At 34.2% G+C, this 18,487-nt stretch overlaps 2 protein-coding genes across 5 annotated transcripts; one reads left to right on the forward strand and one right to left on the reverse strand.

Annotated features, from left to right (window-relative positions):
* Nucleotides 1–353: 353 nt before the first annotated feature.
* On the forward strand, nucleotides 354–11,753 carry LOC132273585 (uncharacterized protein C57A10.07). The gene is made up of 3 exons (XM_059774563.1): nucleotides 354–1,516; nucleotides 5,656–5,780; nucleotides 11,180–11,753. The coding sequence occupies exons 1-3, from the start codon at nucleotides 922–924 to the stop codon at nucleotides 11,498–11,500; spliced, it is 1,041 nt and encodes a 346-aa protein (XP_059630546.1). The 5' UTR covers nucleotides 354–921; the 3' UTR covers nucleotides 11,501–11,753.
* A 3,608-nt stretch (nucleotides 11,754–15,361) lies between these two features.
* On the reverse strand, nucleotides 15,362–17,029 carry LOC132273586 (pathogen-related protein-like). Of its 4 annotated transcripts, XM_059774566.1 has the most exons (6): nucleotides 16,871–17,019; nucleotides 16,744–16,789; nucleotides 16,477–16,647; nucleotides 16,203–16,335; nucleotides 15,819–16,120; nucleotides 15,362–15,725 (listed from the first exon to the last, which is right to left on the reverse strand). In XM_059774566.1, exons 3-6 carry the CDS (start codon nucleotides 16,612–16,614, stop codon nucleotides 15,579–15,581), a joined length of 720 nt encoding a protein of 239 aa, XP_059630549.1. In that variant the 5' UTR covers nucleotides 16,615–16,647; nucleotides 16,744–16,789; nucleotides 16,871–17,019; the 3' UTR covers nucleotides 15,362–15,578. The 4 variants fall into 4 exon arrangements, with proteins under 4 accessions (XP_059630549.1, XP_059630548.1, XP_059630547.1 ...); XM_059774565.1 differs by lacking the exon at nucleotides 16,744–16,789 and having other exon boundaries at nucleotides 16,871–17,020; XM_059774564.1 differs by having other exon boundaries at nucleotides 16,744–17,019.
* Between the last annotated feature and the right edge of the window lie 1,458 nt (nucleotides 17,030–18,487).

Raw genomic sequence — 18,487 nt, forward strand, 5'->3', positions numbered from 1 at the left:
ACAAAAACAAATAGCGTTGGGTCACATGCAACACTTGTGGGGGAGGGAAAAGAGTTGTTAAACCATTGCGTCATTACAAGAGTATTTTGGTCCGTTAAAATTAGCAAATGTTGCACGTGATAAGATCTTATTAGTTTTAGATGATAAAATACAATAGATTTTTTTAAAATATTAAAAAATAATATAATAATTTCTTTAGTTGAGAGAGTTAGTTGATATTTTTTTATAAATAATAGGAAATTTTTTGATTTTAACCTTTCATAAAATGGTGTATTTTTATTAATGGGGTATTCCTATAACTTGGTAAGCCAAGTAAAAATGTCTTTCTTTTGGACATCTCCAACCGAATTAAAATCGTGCCAGATTTTCGCAAATTTCAGCAAAATTTAACGCCACGGGTCAAAGGATTAGGTGGTGAAGAAAGTAAAAAAAACAAAAACAAAAACAAACGTTACAAGGTCTCCTCCTTCTTCAGTCCAAAGTACCATCGTCTCTGATTTTCACCCAATATATAACACATTCATGAAGGTAAGCCCTCGCTATGTGATCGTAATTCATATTTGCAAATTTCATGACCTTGTACATTTTTTCGTTTGAACAATTCTTCTTAGTACGATTATGTGCTGGACATGCATGATTTTTTCAATTTTTGATGTAAATTGAAAATTGGATCATCTTGGTTGATCTCTCTCCCAATCGGGAATTTTTGATCTCATTGATTCTATCTCTGATTTTCACCTGGGTGTCCTTGATATGTCCATTTGAAGCTGAAATTTCTGATCCCAATGATTTCTCTCTCTAAATTTCCTCCCGGGTCAATTGAATCAGAATTTCATGTTTCATTTTGATTGCTCTCACTAAATTTCCATCTGGGTATGCTTAATTTCCTCCCCTTTCCCAACCCAACTGGATTGAACTATCATGATAAACAACCACTCATTTGGATTAGGCAGTCCCAAGTCCTTTAATGCTTACCCAAGAGGTGACTTCGATTTAGAATCCGGAACCATCAAACGAGTCCGAAAGTCAAAATCTTCATCCTTTCATCCCGTCAAAATGCTTAAATCTTTTGCCAGTCGTGTTCAATACTACTACAAGTTGCACCCACTTATTGTTTTCTTCATTTTCTTGTCATTTGGGGTCACAGTTCTTGTAATGCTCTCTCTTTATGAGAGCCGGTTCCGTATGATGGCTAATTATAGGAAACTTGATATGGGTTCGGATGCCTATCCGTTTGCTAAGCTTCAAAATCTTGTAATGGTTGCTGGGCATTCAATTTATACTAGTAGTAGTTGCGAGAAAGTTGATAAGGAAAATTCTTGGTTTTTGGAGTCGTATCAGAAGCATCCTGGCCAAGCTGCCACTTTTGTAACACATATACAGGAGGGGGTTGAGATTGCAGCCAAAGATGATGAGGCTTTGCTTTTATTTAGCGGTGGTGAGACTCGAAAAGATGCAGGTCCTCGAAGTGAAGCGCAGAGTTATTGGGTGGTTGCTGAATCAAAAGGATGGTTTGGTACTTTCTTCTGTCTTTCTTACTTTTAATTATCGTCTCAGCATGCTTAATTTTTCATAGAAATTAGTTAGATCATTGAACTTATCCATTGTTGATGTTTGGTGGAAAAAATTTAGGAACTCCCTAGGTAATTGTCTGTTTAATAGTCATCAATACCTTTGTAGTTCAATGTGGTTATATTTATAATGCATATATCACAATTGAAATCTGAACTTGTCAGCCATTTGGACAAGAAAACAGGATTCATTTAGTGACCCTAAATGGATAGTAGAAGACTTGGTTGAGTTGATCAGCTAAGGCACATATTAATTATGGTAATATATCAGAGAGGTACTTTTTTGTACCATATTATGAATTTGCTTGCGAGAACCTTGTTAGCCTCTTAAAGATGGTCAATGGACAATTTCATATTTTCTTTTTTATTTTCTTAGTCTTATCATTGTAATTTTTGAATTTTAGGATGTGACTCTTTCTTGTATCATTTTTAGATCTGTGTAATTTGATGATACTTTCAGTGAGCCTTGTGAGAGTTTTCCATATCAACTTAAAATCTTAGAACACTTTAAAATAATGGCATCATCATCATCATACTTAAGCTAGTGGCAACCAACCTCTATCCATATGCAACAATTTGGATGCATATGATCTACTGCTTTTAAACAATTTTTTATATTTTAAATATAATGAAGACGTCAAGAAAGCCTGTCATCATTGTCAATAGATCTCTTTTTCTGAGTTTGTGGGATTGTGTGGCTATTTTATGTTCAATGAAACAGCCTCTCCGCATGTGGAGGAGGTAAGGCTGCATAAATCTGACCCTCCCTAGACCTACATTGCAATGGCGGGAGCCTCGTGCACTGGGTTTGCCTTTGTCGCTGTTTTAAGCTACCAAAATACTTTTGTTCTGGATAAATAACCAAATAATGTGCTTCATTTGTGATTGAAATTTACCATTCATCAAAGATTTTTTTTCATGGTTTCTTATGGCGTGACTTGCTTGTCCATGGTAACTGGAGTCTGACCATGACATTTTGTATGCTGAAAGGAATTGTGTTATATTCTTTTCATCTGTTCATTTCATGGGTGAGATCAATATGATTTTGCACACCACTTTTTAAGCAATTCCTGTGTATGTTAAAAGAAATTGACAGGATATTTTTGGATGGTTATGTTCTCCTTCTTTTAGTGTAAACATGTCATCTCTTTTTTTGAATATATGACTTTATGAAATTCTGGAATCAAACTTTTGAAACTTAATCAATCTTATGTATCTTCAAATATTGCACCACACTTTAGTCAAGGATAATTGCTGGGCAAGGGTGGTTGGTGTGACTGTGTGTGAGAGAGAGAGAGAGAAGGGGGGGGGGGGGGGGGGGGGGGGGAGAGAGGGAGAGAGAGAGTTGGATGTTTTGATCAGTGATAAAGTGAAATAGTAATAGATGTTAAAAGAATTGCATTAAAAACTTGCAACTAAGTTTGGGGAGCTGTTTTTGCATGAGACCTTCAACTTGCCATGTCTTGTGGGATGTTATGAGTCTAGAATTGTACTATGTCTTTCTCTAGATAACTTTCATGTTTTCATACTGAAGTACTTTTTGCTAATTTATGCAATTATAGGTTCAGTTCTATCATACCTCTGAGAAGAGATTAGCAAAGTGTTGACAGGTATATTGCATTCAGTCCATCATTATTCACTTGGCTTGCAATGGACACCTATAGCTTCATAACCTGTCAGCATGATTGTGGCACCCCACAAAACCACATAAATCTTGCTATGAGTTTTGTTTTTTTTTTTTTTGTTTTTTTTCTTTTGTTTTTCCTTTTTGGTAAGTAAGGTAATAATCTTGCTATGAGTTTTTGTTTGTGATATCGTTTTCTTCATTGGATCCTACCATAATTTATGATTGAAACCAAACGTGTATGGGCAGTGTTGTTGGGATAACAATGGTAATAATGGTGAAGGTGTTGCTACTGCTGGTAATGATGGGTTTGATCATGAATGATAGTAGCAATTTTGTTGTTCGAATTGGTGCCAACAGTGTTGGTGCACCGTTGATGAAAGGCATTCACGATAGTGATCCTGACACTATTGTGGCAATTTGTGGTGTAATTGGTAAAATATATTTCCTTTGATGGTGGTTGCAACACGGTTGCTCGTGGAGGTCGGGGGATTGATGGTTGTGCTGGTATCTAAAGTGCTTTAGGTGGTTAAGCAGTTGGTAGTGGTGTAGGATGTGTATTGTCGCAACTTGTAGGTGGTGAGAGAAATATTTAGAAAACCAGAACTTTTGCATTTCAAATTAGCTAAGAACATGAACATCTGTCCCTTGATCTGGCTATGCTTTTAGTTCCTTAAGGCTCTATAATGTATTTAATATTTATAAGAAATCCTTTGACCCCCATTGGGGGGTCCTTTGTCATTTCTCGACTAGCAGAATCGTGGACATCAAAAGTTTGGAGTTGATTGTTCATTATTGGCCCATGGTAGAAGCAGATGTTCCACAGGGATGGGTTGTGTGCGCTAACACCTTGTCATGGCAAACCTAAAAAATGTATGATACAGACACGGGAAGGTCACGGAAATAATTCTTTTTATTTATATAAAATTTCTATTATATATAACAACTAAACATTCTATGACTGTAACATGAAATTCATAGTTTATAGATTATATAATTACAATCACCCATGTCATCTAGAGAAAGACATAACAAAGTCACTATATACATGTAGACACGTGTGTTTATATATTTATGTATGAGTAAGTGTACACATTATTTAAGGACTCCTCTTCTGCTCACATGTCCACGTTTTTAATAAAACCTTCAGATATATATGTATATATATATATTTTTCCCTGAATAACCTTCAGATATTATCTTCAAATCTAGTACAACTTATATAAATTCAAATAAAATTTTAGATTTCCTTTTCGTCCCAAGGCCGAGGCCATTAAGGGAAAGGTATATTGTAAGTATCATGACTCATTCAAACACTCTACTCATAACTGTGTTGTGTTTCGAAACTTTATACAGACTTTGTTTCAATCACATTCCTATAAAATGTGACAACACAACTGCTATAAACATTTCTAAAAATCCTATTCAGCACTGACGAACTAAGCACGTTGAAATTAGGAACCATTTTCTTATAGATCATGTGTCTAAGGGTGATATCATGCTTGCTCTCCATTTTCTAGTTGGGCTCTGGATCAAGACGAAAGGGAATAGGTCTGTGCAATAGAAGCCTAACCGGTCACCCTATCCCAAGGTGTAATTCCTTCTTTTTTCCTGCGGGTTTTTTATTTACTCATGCTCACGAACATTAATTCATGAATATGTAAGATATTCCGTTCACAAGGCTAATTGGGTTGACCTCCTTCAGCTATAGATAACTTGTAAGGTGAGGTCTTATATATGGAGACTTCCCTTAATAGAAAGATTCTCACAAATTTTGGCACTATTATTGGAAAGCTTGAGCCTCCCTATAGGACTTGATTGAGAAAGCCGTTAGTCAATGTGAATCTCCTCGAACATTGTAATATTTTTCTTATGCTAAATGAAAATCAACGTTCCAGATTCATTAGTCACATGTTAGTGTCACCCATGTGTCTGAAATTAAGAAATTCATCTTAACCACGTTCAAGATGTGTCAGACGTGTCTGACACAGACTTTGACTTGGTAAATTTTTCTTCATCTCTACTATGAGAAGGTGGACAGTGGACTCTCTCTCTCTCTCTCTCTCTCTCTAAAACATAGTTTAAGGAACACTTTAAAAAAAATTCAACTTCTCTGCTCTCTTAATATTCTGCTGCTTCCTGATGAAGGAACACTTTAAAAAATGCTACCAGAGTGGTACCTTTAGCTTACTAATTTATACTATATCACGGTGCAATCCCATGTTCTGCGTTCTTGTGGCTGATCAAAATAAACGAATTGCTCTATGATACAGATGTGCTTCCACTGCATTAATACCCTGAGTACATAATTGCCGCTGCGGGTAAAAAATGAAACATAATTGTTTTCGGCATCTCTTGTTTAATGTTAGATTATTTTGTATTATGTTGACAATTTAGTTCCATAAGCTGTATATCATCCTGTATTGGTGTTTTATTGTCATGTTGTAAATGCCTCAACAGGTAAGCAAGAAAGCGTGAGATGGAGGGCACTCACGGAAGAACACGCAAGGGACAGTTTTGAGAATCTTCTATTTAGTGTGTGCCGGTTCCGGGAGCTTACTGGCATATATCCTCATAACATAACTGTAAGCCCATTTATATTGCAAAAATTTTTACTGTCTGTGAAATTTAAAATATATTTATGTAATATTTGTCACAGAATGAAAGGTTAGGAGGAATGCAACTGAACACTTGTTTAATCTTTTTCCTTAAAACCTTATTATTGCGCCAAAGTTTTCGGACCAAACCATTCGTAATTTTGGCTCTCGTTTGTGTTCATTGTCGTACATGCATATGGTACACGCACACACACGCGCAGACACACACACAAACACATATATATTTGCGTAGCCAGCATAAAATGTTAGTCGTGACCAATAATGATATATTTGTATGTCCCATATATTTGTGTGCTTGTGTTTATATATGCATCTGTAGAAAAGCTTTTTCCTAATCTGTCTAGGATCAACTAAACAAACTCTGGTTTCCCCCTCCACTTTGTGTAGGCCAAGTTTCTTTTAGAATTACAAATATGTCTCTCACTCGAACTTAACCCATACCTTTTTCAGTCTTCTATTGTCCCTGGTAAATCTACCTCCTCAATCATGTGACTCCTCACTCAGTAGGATTGCTGATCTTTGTAGCAAAACTTTCTTCCATGATTTTCTTTTATCTTGAATAAATTGGTTCTACCTCTAGTTCCTCGTAGATATGCACTTTAAATTATAACATTTCTTGCTTGTTTGTCAAGGTTTACTTCTCAATTATTGTATTTTCTGAGCATGTTGTTGTTTATTGGTTGCCTAACATTTGGTACTTGCAGACACCCTGTTTTAGATCTGCAGTACGACTTAGGCCTTTTACATTGAGTCCTTGATGGTTGGACCAGTGATTCGATTTTGATTTTACTGGTTGATCCTTTCTTGCTTTCTGGTTTTATTTTTCTCTAGCATTCCCAAGTGGACTAGGCTTAATCTGGCTTAGAAATGACCCTTTGGAACACAAGTTTGATTATGTTGACTAATTTTGTATAAAATGTCAAAATGGTTGATCAGACTTTGACCTTTTTTTTTTTTTTGGGTACTATTTTGAGAGATTTGAAAGTATACTCAGAAAGTACATGATTTGAGGTTTTCAATAGTATATGCCAGGTCTCAATCCGATAAGTATGGGGGTACCTATAAGTGATTTATTGATCTTTTGATATTTTCTTTCCAGTGACCACTTCATAATTTAAACATTTTTCGAAAATTTCTTAGATTTTATATTTCAAACCAATTTTAAGTAGGTACTTCTTAAGCTTTTGGCAATTTATGGCCCATGAATATTAATCCTAGCTTTCAGATGTACAAGTTACGGATTTCAAAGTTTTTTCGGAATTTGAGAGTACAAAATATATTTTTTGAAATGCAAAAATATATTGAGATTGTCAGTACAAAATGTTTTATAAAGACAGAAGCTGAAGAGAACAATGAACGGAAGAGTGGGTAATAGCTATGGCAACACCCTTCAAGTGGTCATGCGGCTACTTTCATTTGCCCTCTTAACTTACAATTTTGTATCTCTTCCAAAATGGACATCAAATTATGATTGCGCGTGACACAACCTTGATAAGAGTCTAGAAGCATCCCGAATCAGTCAACATAGATGAGCTTTGGAAAGGATCTCTGAGCTCTCCTATGACCCTAGTCTTGATGCTGAGTAACTGCTTTATGTAACTAAAATTATCATCTAATAGACTATCTAATGCCCATTACTCTAACCTTAGACAACCATAATCATTTTCCCTCTTAACTTATAATTTTGTATCTCTTCCAAAATGGACATCAAATTATGATTGTGTGTGACATACAACCTTGATAAGAGTGTAGAAGTATCCTGAATCAGTCAACATAGACGAGCTTTGGAAAGGATATCTGATCTCTCCTATGACCCTAGTCTTGATGCTGAGTAACTCCCTTTATGTAACTAAAATTATCATTCAATAGACTATCTAATGGCCATTACTCTAACCTTAGACAACCATAGTCTCATAGTAATCATGACTCCCATAACCATCATTTCTTTAAAAAAAAAAAAAATGTCTTTCATAACCAACAAAGCACATATCAAATCATCAACCATATCAAGAGACTCAAATAAACATGGAAGCTTCCAATGCGTGCTTGGAAGGACCAAGGTTTGAATATGTAAGCTCAAATTCAAATTCCATCAACTCCAAAAGGGGGATTAAAAACACTTTGAAAGGTTCCAAACTCAAAGATAAGTGAATCAAAGGATCTACTTTTATTTGTTTCTTTTCTTCCTGCATAATTACGTATTAGTTTTGCATATTTTATATGATCTTGGTTTTCAGTGATTGTTAATGGATTTATTATGCTTTTTCGTCATTTTGATTTTCTTATGATTATTTGAAACAAGTTTAAAGGTTTGATCATCAGGCTTTCGGCTGTTGGATTGAGATAGTGTAAAAGTGCACCTCTCTATCCGCTGGGCGCTGGCTGAGGGCGTGACCTCACAGTGAGAGTGCCCTTGATAAACTTACTCTGTGACTTTACATTTATTTTGGTCTCTAAATTATGAGATTAGTCTATTTATACATGTTTTATAGTACTTCTCAATCTGCAATCTTTTATGTTGAATTGATTTGATTTATTTTTATAATTTATCATTTCTGATCTCTGAAATTCATTAGAACGAGGGGAGAGGGGTGTTGGCCCTAAAATTTTCAAATTCTTGTCTTTAGCCCTCCAAAAAAGCCATTTTGTAAATAAATCTAAATTGTGCTCCACTTACAAAATATTTTCACCCCCCTGCCCCACAACGCCCTGCGTGGCGGCCCCTTGGCCCCAAAAAATAGCGAGTTTGGAAATAAATATAACTTGTGTCCCCTTGAAATTCATAAAAATGTTTCAACTTGAACCTTTTTAGCCTTACTTTTGAAGTCCAAAACTTGTGAACAAAATATTTCTTATTGAAACGTATCATTATTGCATTTACATTTACATATATACATGCATAATCTCCATTATACTATTACAAGAGAGAAAAAAAAGAAAAATTACACTAATGTCTCATGTTTAATAAAAATACACGAGCCTTCGTTATTGAACATTTTTGTTAAGATAGTGTTTTTGAAAGAGAAACATTTAGAAGAAACATGCATAATCTCCATTATATGTGTACAAGAGAGAAAAAAAGAGAGAAAAATTACACTAATGTCTCATGTTTAATAAAAATACACGAACCATCCTTGTTAGATAGTGTTTAAAAGAGAAATATTTAGAATTATATGTTAATCTCTATCGGTTAGTCTTGGGAGCATTGCAAAGGAGGGAACACCAAGTGTTATGAGACTAAGATGACAAAAATGCCAACAACAATGATATCATCTATGCTTATATTTTTAGTTCTAGCTTGTTAAATGAAAATTTCTATAGTTACTTCTTGTATAAAGTATTCAAGTACTTTTCTATTTTGTTCTGATAATCGTGTTTTGTTAAAACTTGCGATAATTTGTTTAGTTAGAATGGTAAAAAAAAAAAAAAAAAAATTCATAGTTTTTCCATCAAAGTAATAATGTTATATCTTTTCCCCAAAGTGGAATCAAAGTACTCAAAATTGAAACAATTGCTGAAACTATATATATATATATATATATATATATATATATCTCTTTAACAATGTTTTCCTTTAGCACTTCTCTTTTTACATTTAACTTATTGTTTCCTCCTCTCTATGGGTTTTTTTTTTTTTTTTTTTTTCCCCTCATAATTTTTCATTTTTATTTATTTAGGGTGCATTTTTCTCATTTTTGGTTGGATTATATTTTCCTCAATATATATGTGTGTGAAATTACATTACAATTGAGTTATAAATTTTTTAAATTTCAATTACATAGTACTGGTTGCCCCCCTCCCCCAAACCCCCCCAAAAATTTAAAATCTGGCTCTGCCCTAATTAGAACCTTTGATTAATCATGGTTATGCTTATATCTTACTTCTAACGCACGTTTTAATTGGGCAAATATTTTGGCTTTTACCTATTTCTGTAAAAATGTAAAATAAAGCATTAAATAATTTTCAAATTGTTTGATGGGATGTTCAAGAGTGTCATGAGGAACAAATTCTGAAATTTGAATTTTTGGGAATAGGGAAATGGAAACCAGAAAAACCGTGGTTTTTGGGAAATGGAAACCAGAAAAACCCTGATTTTGACTTGTTTCCATTCTGCTTTGATTTTAAAATTTTAATATTTCAAAGCTTGATTTTGAACTCTGGGATTTATTTGGATGCTGGAATTTAGTTTCATCATGTCTTCTTTGTTTATGATAGGTCAGTTGAGTTCAATTGATTTATCTCATGTATTTAGATTTGTTATGGTAGCCTGTTTAATTTCTTTGAGGAATCTACTTTTGATTTAGTTTTTTACTTTGTTTAATTTTAAGTTTATTACTTTTAAGATTGGTTAGAGTCAGACTTTGGGTTTTAGGATTTGTAATTTTTTTGTGTCATAATTATTAGTTACAATAACATTACGAGTAACTAGCATAGATGGTATAAGCTCTCCTTCCTAAAGGGGTGGTTGAGTGTTAATTTTTTATAAATTTTGGACCACCTAATCATACTTTAGGTACATTTTAATTGTTTTTCATGTCTCTCATCATGTAGAGCCATGGTTAGGGGATATTTTCGTGCTCAATTGGGGTTCAAGTGTTGATAAAATGGATGTTTCCTTTGCACGGAATTTTTTTTATTTTTATTTTTCATGTTTAGCATGATTACATGGTGCTTCAATTATAATTTGTTTTGATTTTGTTCGCATGAAATCGTTAATTTTGATTTTATTCCTACTTATTATCATCACTTCTAATGTTTCTGCATGTGGCTTATGGTTGCATGTATTGAGGTACAAAGGTTGCGATAGTGTAGGTGAAGTGTGTGCTTCCCTCAACTCTTGAGAGATGTGGTTGTAGGTAATGAGCTTTGTTAAAGGGTTATTACCTAGTGTGGTCTGTTAATCGAGTTTTTTGGTAGGGTTATCGAATACAAACCTATCATTTGACATTTTTCACACGAAGTGGCTGCTTTTAGGATTGAATACATGTTCTCATGTTCAAGCTGTCGAGCGGGATTTTCTATTTTCTTTTAACTTTCCAGTTCTGCCAAAAAAAATTATTTACGAAGTATTTAACTGCTTAACATCTTTAATAGTTCTCCAAACATTCTTTTTTTGAACAAAAGAATGCACCTGACTGGGATAATATTGATTGAATCTATTTGCTTTCATGATTCAATGAAACTGATGAAGATTAGCAATCACATCAATTTTCCTCAAAACCTCCATAAAACCGCGCCAGTTAACAGTCCTGTCATATTCATCCTTTCCCCCACCATTTCTTTGTGCTGAGTTTGATTTTGAACTAGAATTTATGCATGTTTCCTAAATCCATACAGTAGTACTTATGATTTCATTCAAAAATTAGGTGGTGAGTTATGATTTCAAGGAAGAGAGGTTTGCATATCTGCATCGATCCGCTATTGGGTTTCCAGAGGCAAGGTTCTTCTACTCGGGCACCCCAGCTTCATCAACTTCAAGGGAAGCAGCAATGAAAGGCGAAGCACTAGTGAGGGCTCAATTCCAAGAAGACCCTTATGGGTGTTTAGGTTCACTTCGTCGAAAAAAGATAGGGCGTGATCCTTTTCATCGTTCAATCCCTTATCCTAATGGATGTCCTGAAATTGAAGGCTTGTTCAGATATTGTGGTGGAGCTCCATATCCAGGTTCTCTTCCTTGGGCTTACTAGACTTGATCGCAATATTTTTCTCTCTCCTGATCTATAAACTAGTATTCTAGAATTCCTTAGCCAGCAGCAAAATAGATTTTGTACCTGACAATAATTTGGTTCTTTTATTTAATTTTCCTTAAAATTAATGTATAGAAAGATGAATAGATGGAAAATGTTTCGTTTATCCTTATGAGGGAGATGTGCACTGTTAGAAAATGAGGTGAAGATTTACTAAGTTTCTTCTGTTGGTTGAAAATCTCATTTTTCTGTTGGGCCATGCGTAGTGATAGAAAATATTAGCTGATTTATTCTGTTCTATGCTGAGGTAGCAATAATACTACTATAGAATTACACCCCTGCCCATTCTCCTATTTTTTGCGTCATAGAATGTCATGTGGCAAAAACTTTGTGGGTTATGCCTCTTGCTTGTTGGTACAGAAAACAGATATCTGTAATTTTTTCTGGATGCCATGTTTTGGAAAAAGCTGGCTCTTTCCTCCTGGTATTCCATAAATGACTACTGAAAACTGAGGTTCTGTCTCCTCTCTCTCTTCTGATTCTACAATAAGGACACACATTTTCTTAATTTGATTTGGTGTCCTTTGTGACAAAGGAGCATAAGAGTACTTTCTTCATTGTAGATAATTATGGTAATCAAATCTTCATAGATCTCTTTTTATCAAATATTTTGAACTGACGGGAAAGTATCAAAGTTATGTAGGAAGAGTTCAAAATGTTCCCTTTCAGGCTTGTAGAAAATCAAATTAAAGATGCAACATGAACAATTAAGCTTGTACCATGTCGTGGGAAGTTATCTTTTTGTATGTATATAGAGGGTAAAACATTGTCACAATTTTTCTTAAATCTCTGAAATGTAGGAGGTAATTTTTTTTTGGGTGGTAGGTAAAATCTTTGGGTTTAGGATTCCTCTATTCAAACTTATGCCAGATCTTCTTCCACACTTCAAACTCATCTTTTGCCAATTCCTAATTCTGTTGAATCCATCTTTACTACAAATATTTTACAATATTTTCCTTTTTTAAAAAACAGCAAAATGACTATAGGGAGGATGACCTGAAAATATAAGAACAATCTTTTATTTTTTAAAAATAAAAAGGGAAAAAAAATCCCGGCAACCAACATATGAACCCACTACCCTATTATGGAGACTTGAAATTTCAACTTTTCACTTTGGAAAGTGTGGAAGTATCCCTAGCTACAACGTTTGGTTCAGAACAATTTAATTTAAGCTTACTCTAATGGATACTATTTTCAAGTTATGGGTAATTTAACAACGTCCATTAGGTAAGCCCTCTTAATTTTAACCTAAACAGCGTGTTCGTAGTTTTATTTAGTGTGAAATACAAGTTTGAACAACAAACTTTGAAGTGATCTTAAAGTTAAACCAACATATGCAATATCTCCTTCTCTGCCTTGACAAAATTCATAAATGTTCGAACTGCTTCTGATGTTCCAAAGGAATGAACCAATAAAATTGTTGAAACAGGACTTTGTTACCAAAGGCTGAATCTGTGCTTCCATTGGTCAATTGTTTTGTAGTCATCGAACCATCTCACGGAACATCGCCCTTTCCCATGTCTTAGCAAGATTTTTCACCTTTCTTCAAATGAACCAGGAGGCCATATCTCCCATAAATATACCAGGAGGTTAAAAAGATGATATTGATATAAAGAACTTAGAAATGCTAGTGGAAATCATGACTACTGACTCTCCGTGAGTGGATGAGGTGGGACAATGCCCCCTTAAAATTATTTCCATTTTTTTTTTTTTTTTTTCTCTTTTACTATTCAAATTCCTGTAATTTCTTACCCAAAAAAAGGGTTAAATTTCCCTTCTTCAATCAAACCCAAATTTTTTCCCCCTTCAAAGTAGTCATTTTTCTTTTTCTTTTTCTTCTTCCTCCTCCTTTATTTTTTATTTTTTTTTTAGCTCCCTACTTAAAATTTGTCTTTTTGCACTTCTATATAATGTGTATGTAGTATGTAACTTTTTTTTTTTTCCTCTTTTTTTTTTTTTTATTTCTCTTTTTCTTATTTAAATTTATTAGTGTAATTTTATGAACTCAATTGGTGAAGTTTTATATATTGCTTTCAAATCCTGAATCCATCCTTGGATGGGATCCACACCATTCAGTCATCATAGTTGGAGGAGCACCACTGTGTGTTACTCTCTCTCCATTGAAGTAGGTAGGACCTGTACTTGTCCCCCTCAACAACTGAAGATGCCATTTTCCATGGCAGGCAAGAGCCTGGGTACTGTTGAACCTGAAATCTTATAGCGCATAATATTTCTTTGTAAGCAAATCATCACCTAACGCAGTGAGATATAGTCTTTGTGCACAATAATGCTCGTCAACAATTAGAAGATTAATTTTAAGCACGTCTATGAGATGATGACATACCCAGAATCAACATGAACTATTCAATCAATCTGCCATAGAATAGTTGTTCAACCTTACATTAAAAGATCTTTAGGTTAGGTGGGTGATGTTGATTATTGAGGACTACTTATCAATTTATTATATGTATAAACTATATATATGTATATTATATAAAGAATCATTTGACTGTAGGAATATTCAATTATCTGAGTGTAGAAATTTTACATAACATCATAGCACAATAGATGATGGCAACTAAATGTGTTAATAAAACATAAATTGAGTGATAAGGTTCAGCGTAGTGAAACCGGCATGAGTTGTCAACATCTCCAAAATTATTGGTCGAACATGAGGAATGAAATACATCACTGGTTAATCAGATTTTTTCCCCAACTTGCATGTGTGGGCTTGATTATTCTTTAGCAACCGATATGACAAATCCAAATCTAAAACAAGAACATGGCACCGATTCCATGTCTTTCATGCCGCCCTCCAAGATTGTTGAATGCTCCTGGACAATTTTTGCTGTCCCTTTGTTTCAATATTTGTATACATTTCAAGATTGTTTAGTTTACCAATAAAATTCTAGGCACATCATTACTTGTTCATTGGCCATATTCTACGCATTTTTCATCTACAGACATATCTAATTCTGGGAAATGGTCTTAAACCTTACTTCTGGAGATTGTTACTTAAAATTATAATTCTTCTTCTTCCTGGTCCTTGTCCTACTATTCTACCATTTTGTTAAATGATACAGTTCAAGTGGGCATGGAATTGCCTCACCTGCCCAAGAACTGCCAAGCTCATCCCATTCTCATTATGCTCTTGTCAAGCCGTGCACGAGTCGTCTCAGTAATTTTGAGGTTTTATTAAGCATTTAAGTGTTGGTGTGAGTTGATGATGATTGTTGAGACTAATGCACTTCTTGCTATACAGCAATGTTTGCAGAGTAGGAGTTGTTCTACTTTCATTTAATTTAAGAATTCTGGCCATGCAATTGGTGTAAAGGTCATGCTTTTATATTCTCTTTCAATTTTTTTCCTTCGTAAATTAGCAGAAACAACAGATGAGAAGGTGGAAGACCGAACAGGACTTCTTCAGAAGGATGAAAATGGAATATATCCTACTAGTTGTTTTAGTTTGCACAGCGACGCGCACACCCACAGGCACACATCTTTATAGATATATATATATATATATATTTCTTTACATGTAATTTAATGTCACCCTGTAGAAAACACTTTCAGTTGGTTTCAGTTGATCTTAAATGTAGCATACATATGTTTAATGCAGTACTATTGCCCTCAACTCTGGGATTTATTAGGTTGAGCATGTTGAAGATGATAATAGACAATACAGAAGTTATAAGTTCATCGATCGAGATTCAATTTATGTTGCGTTTAGGAGTACCGAATCGGTGTTTGGGAGTACCGAATCGGAAGAAATTTAGTTAAAACTGCATGTACATGTATATATAACATTAACTAGCAATAATGCATTTGTTTAAAACCAAATCATAGGGACTTGAGTTCATGCCCCCTACAGTATAAAAAGACAATTCGTCTGAGTTTTGACATTATTAACTTATTGCAAGTATCAAAGGGCAGGTCTGTATGTTCATTCCTAGCCCTAGCTTTAATGGTAGAGAGGGTACGCATTGTTCATGTGTGTTGTGGAAGTTCACCAATAGAGCTATCCTGTGTTTCTCAAGAAAGGGCAGCTTGAAGATATCTCAGCTACAGAACCATCAGAGTTCGCAGCAGCCTTCATTAGACCACCAAGCAATTCTCCGCGATCATAAAAGAGCTCCACCTTCACGATCTTCGATTCTTCATCCAACTATTTCAACACAAACTACAATCAATTCAATCCAAGTGACGAGTTCAAATACGAGGAAAAGATGAAAACAGAAAGGTTAGATTGGAAACATACCTCAAAAATGCCTATCCCATAAAATTCTACCTTTTCTCCAGTAGGGGGGTGTCCTTTGAAAGGACCCTCCATGAAACCCCAGTGCCTAAACTTGTACACAATCACAGGTGGACCGGTGTAAACTTGTAGAACCTCTATAGCAAACCCTCGTGGGAACGTTGTCGTGAAAGCACGGTGAGATGAGTCTGCAGTTTCTTCGGCTGGGTTGTATCCCCGGAGCTTCTCTGGCATGGCAGTTTGCAGGAGCACGTTGTAGCCTCCCCCAAGCTTTCCCAACTCCTCTAAAGTTAGAGCTTTCCTTCCTGAAAATTATTATCAAAGTACTATACAAACACTAAACAGCACTATAATTTTGATTAGAAAAGAAGAATGACTTCAATTTACCGTTGAGGCTGGCAGTATACTTCTTGGGGTTGATTGTTTTGAAGTCATCCAAACGCGACTTATGGAATATCTCCATTTCCCATGACTTGAGAAGGTTCTGCACTTTTTCTTCAAGTGAACCTGGAGGCCATATCTACCATATAAACAGATCAATGGTCAGATATATATATATATATATATATCTATCATAAAGTTACAAAATTATTACAAGGCCAAGAGATTGGTTGTGCTATTTTTTGTGTTTGTGTATGTATATATATACACACATACATACCTGTGTTCTACCTTCTTCAAAGAGCTTGTTTACAAAATCATAGTTAGGAGGAGCACCAAACCTCCAGACTGTGTTCTTCTCTTCATCTCCATTCAAAAGAGACCTGTACTTGTCTCCCTGAGCTCCTGGAGATGCCATTTAATGACTAAAAAAGAGGTTGGTATGTTGAACCTGAAATTTTGTGACACAGAATAGTTCATTCATACAAACAGATATATATAAGCCAAACACCACCTGACATAATGATATAATAGTCTTTGTTCATACCATTCAATGCTGGTTAACAATTTGAAGACAAATTGTCTGAACTTCTCTATAAGATGATGACAAACACAGCATTCAATCTCAACATCTAAACTATTCAATTCAACAATAACTTGTATTATTCAGTTACCTAATTGATAGAACATCTAGCTTTTCGAACGGGTATGCCTGAGTCCCTCTCTCCTAATTTGTCACAAAAAAAAAAAAAAAAGAAAAAGAAAAGGAAAGAAGAAAAAGAGAAATAGGATTAGATTATTAATGAAGTGGCAGAGTTGTATCCTTTCATATATTAATCGAAGCACATTTGACATTTTTTTCTTTTGAAAAGAGAAAAGAAAGAAAAAGACGGAAAAAGAAATGGCAGAGTTGTATGCTTCCATATATTAATTGAAGCACATTTGACCTTTTTTTTTTTTCTTTTTTCAAAAGAAAAAAAATAAAAATAAAAATAATTGGATACTGCTTCTCTTGGCTAAGATTGATCTTCGCTGGATAATCTCGTGACATGAAAGCGATGTTGATGCATCCAGCGTCAGTGGGTGTGGCGTCCGTGTTGAAAATTAACTTGCATCTTTTTATTTTATTTCCATGGCTTTTAGGATTGATTTAGAAGATTATCGTGCTGAAACTAGCGCTGGAATTTGGGTGGTTTTAATCCGGGCAACCCGATTCCCATCTAACGTGGGCACACTTGTTTTAAATTTTAAAGTAAAAAATAAAAAATTACAGTATTTAATTTTAGTCAAGGAAACAAAATAATAAAGAATATAATATTTGGGGTTCTTTCCAAATTCTAATAAAAATGAATTGTATCAAGTCCTACAAGTTTTCAAATCCTAATAACATAGTTTGGTTAATTTATGTCTCTTTTATTTTATATCAAGTGTACATAATATATATACAAAAATAATTTTCAGTGTTTATTTATTACTAGAATATTTAAATTTGGGATGATTCGAAAAACTCATGAAACCCATGTGGCATGATGCGGGTTGACACTTGGCACGAGTTAAGATATGATGGGTGACATACCCCAACCATATACACAATTATAATAAAAATTGTAATCACAACCTTTTATACAAATTCTCAACTTCATAATTCCATCAAACTAATCATTACTAATTTCATACTTGAATTAGGTGAAATAAGTAAAGAAATAGATGCAATTTATACAACACCCATGCTATACTTATTCCTAAGAGAATGTAATAATAATCATCACTTCTATAATAAATCACAACTTTTTTAGACAATTGAAATGGAAATTCCAATTTTAAATATTTAGATTAAATTGCCACACAACACTTATACCCAGCAAGATTTGTATAATTGAAAATAAATTTTCAACCCAATAAAAAATAATTAATAAATAAATAGAATTTCTTCAAGAACAGTTTATTATATCAACCATAGAAGCTTCAAATAATAAATCTATATTATGAAAGTTAAAAAAATATATTTCTATACCTATACTCCTTTACTGAGCTTTTCCAACAACACCTTCTCTCTCTTTTCTCCCCCTTTCTATTTCTCTATTTTTCCAGAGACCAAACTGGCTGTTTCTTTCTCCTTTTTATTTTTTATTTTTTATTTTTATTTTTCTTGTCCATGAATATATCTATAGGCGGGCATACGTGTTGTGTTGCATGTGTTTCATATGAGATTGTGAGAGACAAATAGTTGACAAAGCTTCAAACAAAAGGATTTCAATTACTAATATAATAATATATTATAGTATAGGATG

This window comes from Cornus florida, unplaced genomic scaffold (assembly GCF_030987335.1).
Source record: "Cornus florida cultivar Cherokee Brave unplaced genomic scaffold, ASM3098733v1 CherokeeBrave_3.0.0_Hap2_Chr09, whole genome shotgun sequence".
Taxonomy (NCBI): domain Eukaryota; kingdom Viridiplantae; phylum Streptophyta; class Magnoliopsida; order Cornales; family Cornaceae; genus Cornus; species Cornus florida.

Excerpts from the sequence above, each read along its gene's own strand:
- LOC132273585 (XM_059774563.1), top strand. The coding sequence starts at position 922 with ATGATAAACAACCACTCATTTGGATTAGGCAGTCCCAAGTCCTTTAAT. Across the intron at positions 1,517-5,655 it reads TGAATCAAAAGGATGGTTTG|GTAAGCAAGAAAGCGTGAGA; the intron begins GTACTTTCTTCT and ends ATGCCTCAACAG. Across the intron at positions 5,781-11,179 it reads TATATCCTCATAACATAACT|GTGGTGAGTTATGATTTCAA; the intron begins GTAAGCCCATTT and ends TTCAAAAATTAG.
- LOC132273586 (XM_059774565.1), bottom strand. The coding sequence starts at position 16,614 with ATGGCATCTCCAGGAGCTCAGGGAGACAAGTACAGGTCTCTTTTGAAT. Across the intron at positions 16,121-16,202 it reads GTATACTGCCAGCCTCAACG|GAAGGAAAGCTCTAACTTTA; the intron begins GTAAATTGAAGT and ends AATAATTTTCAG. Across the intron at positions 15,726-15,818 it reads ATGGGATAGGCATTTTTGAG|TTGGATGAAGAATCGAAGAT; the intron begins GTATGTTTCCAA and ends GTGTTGAAATAG.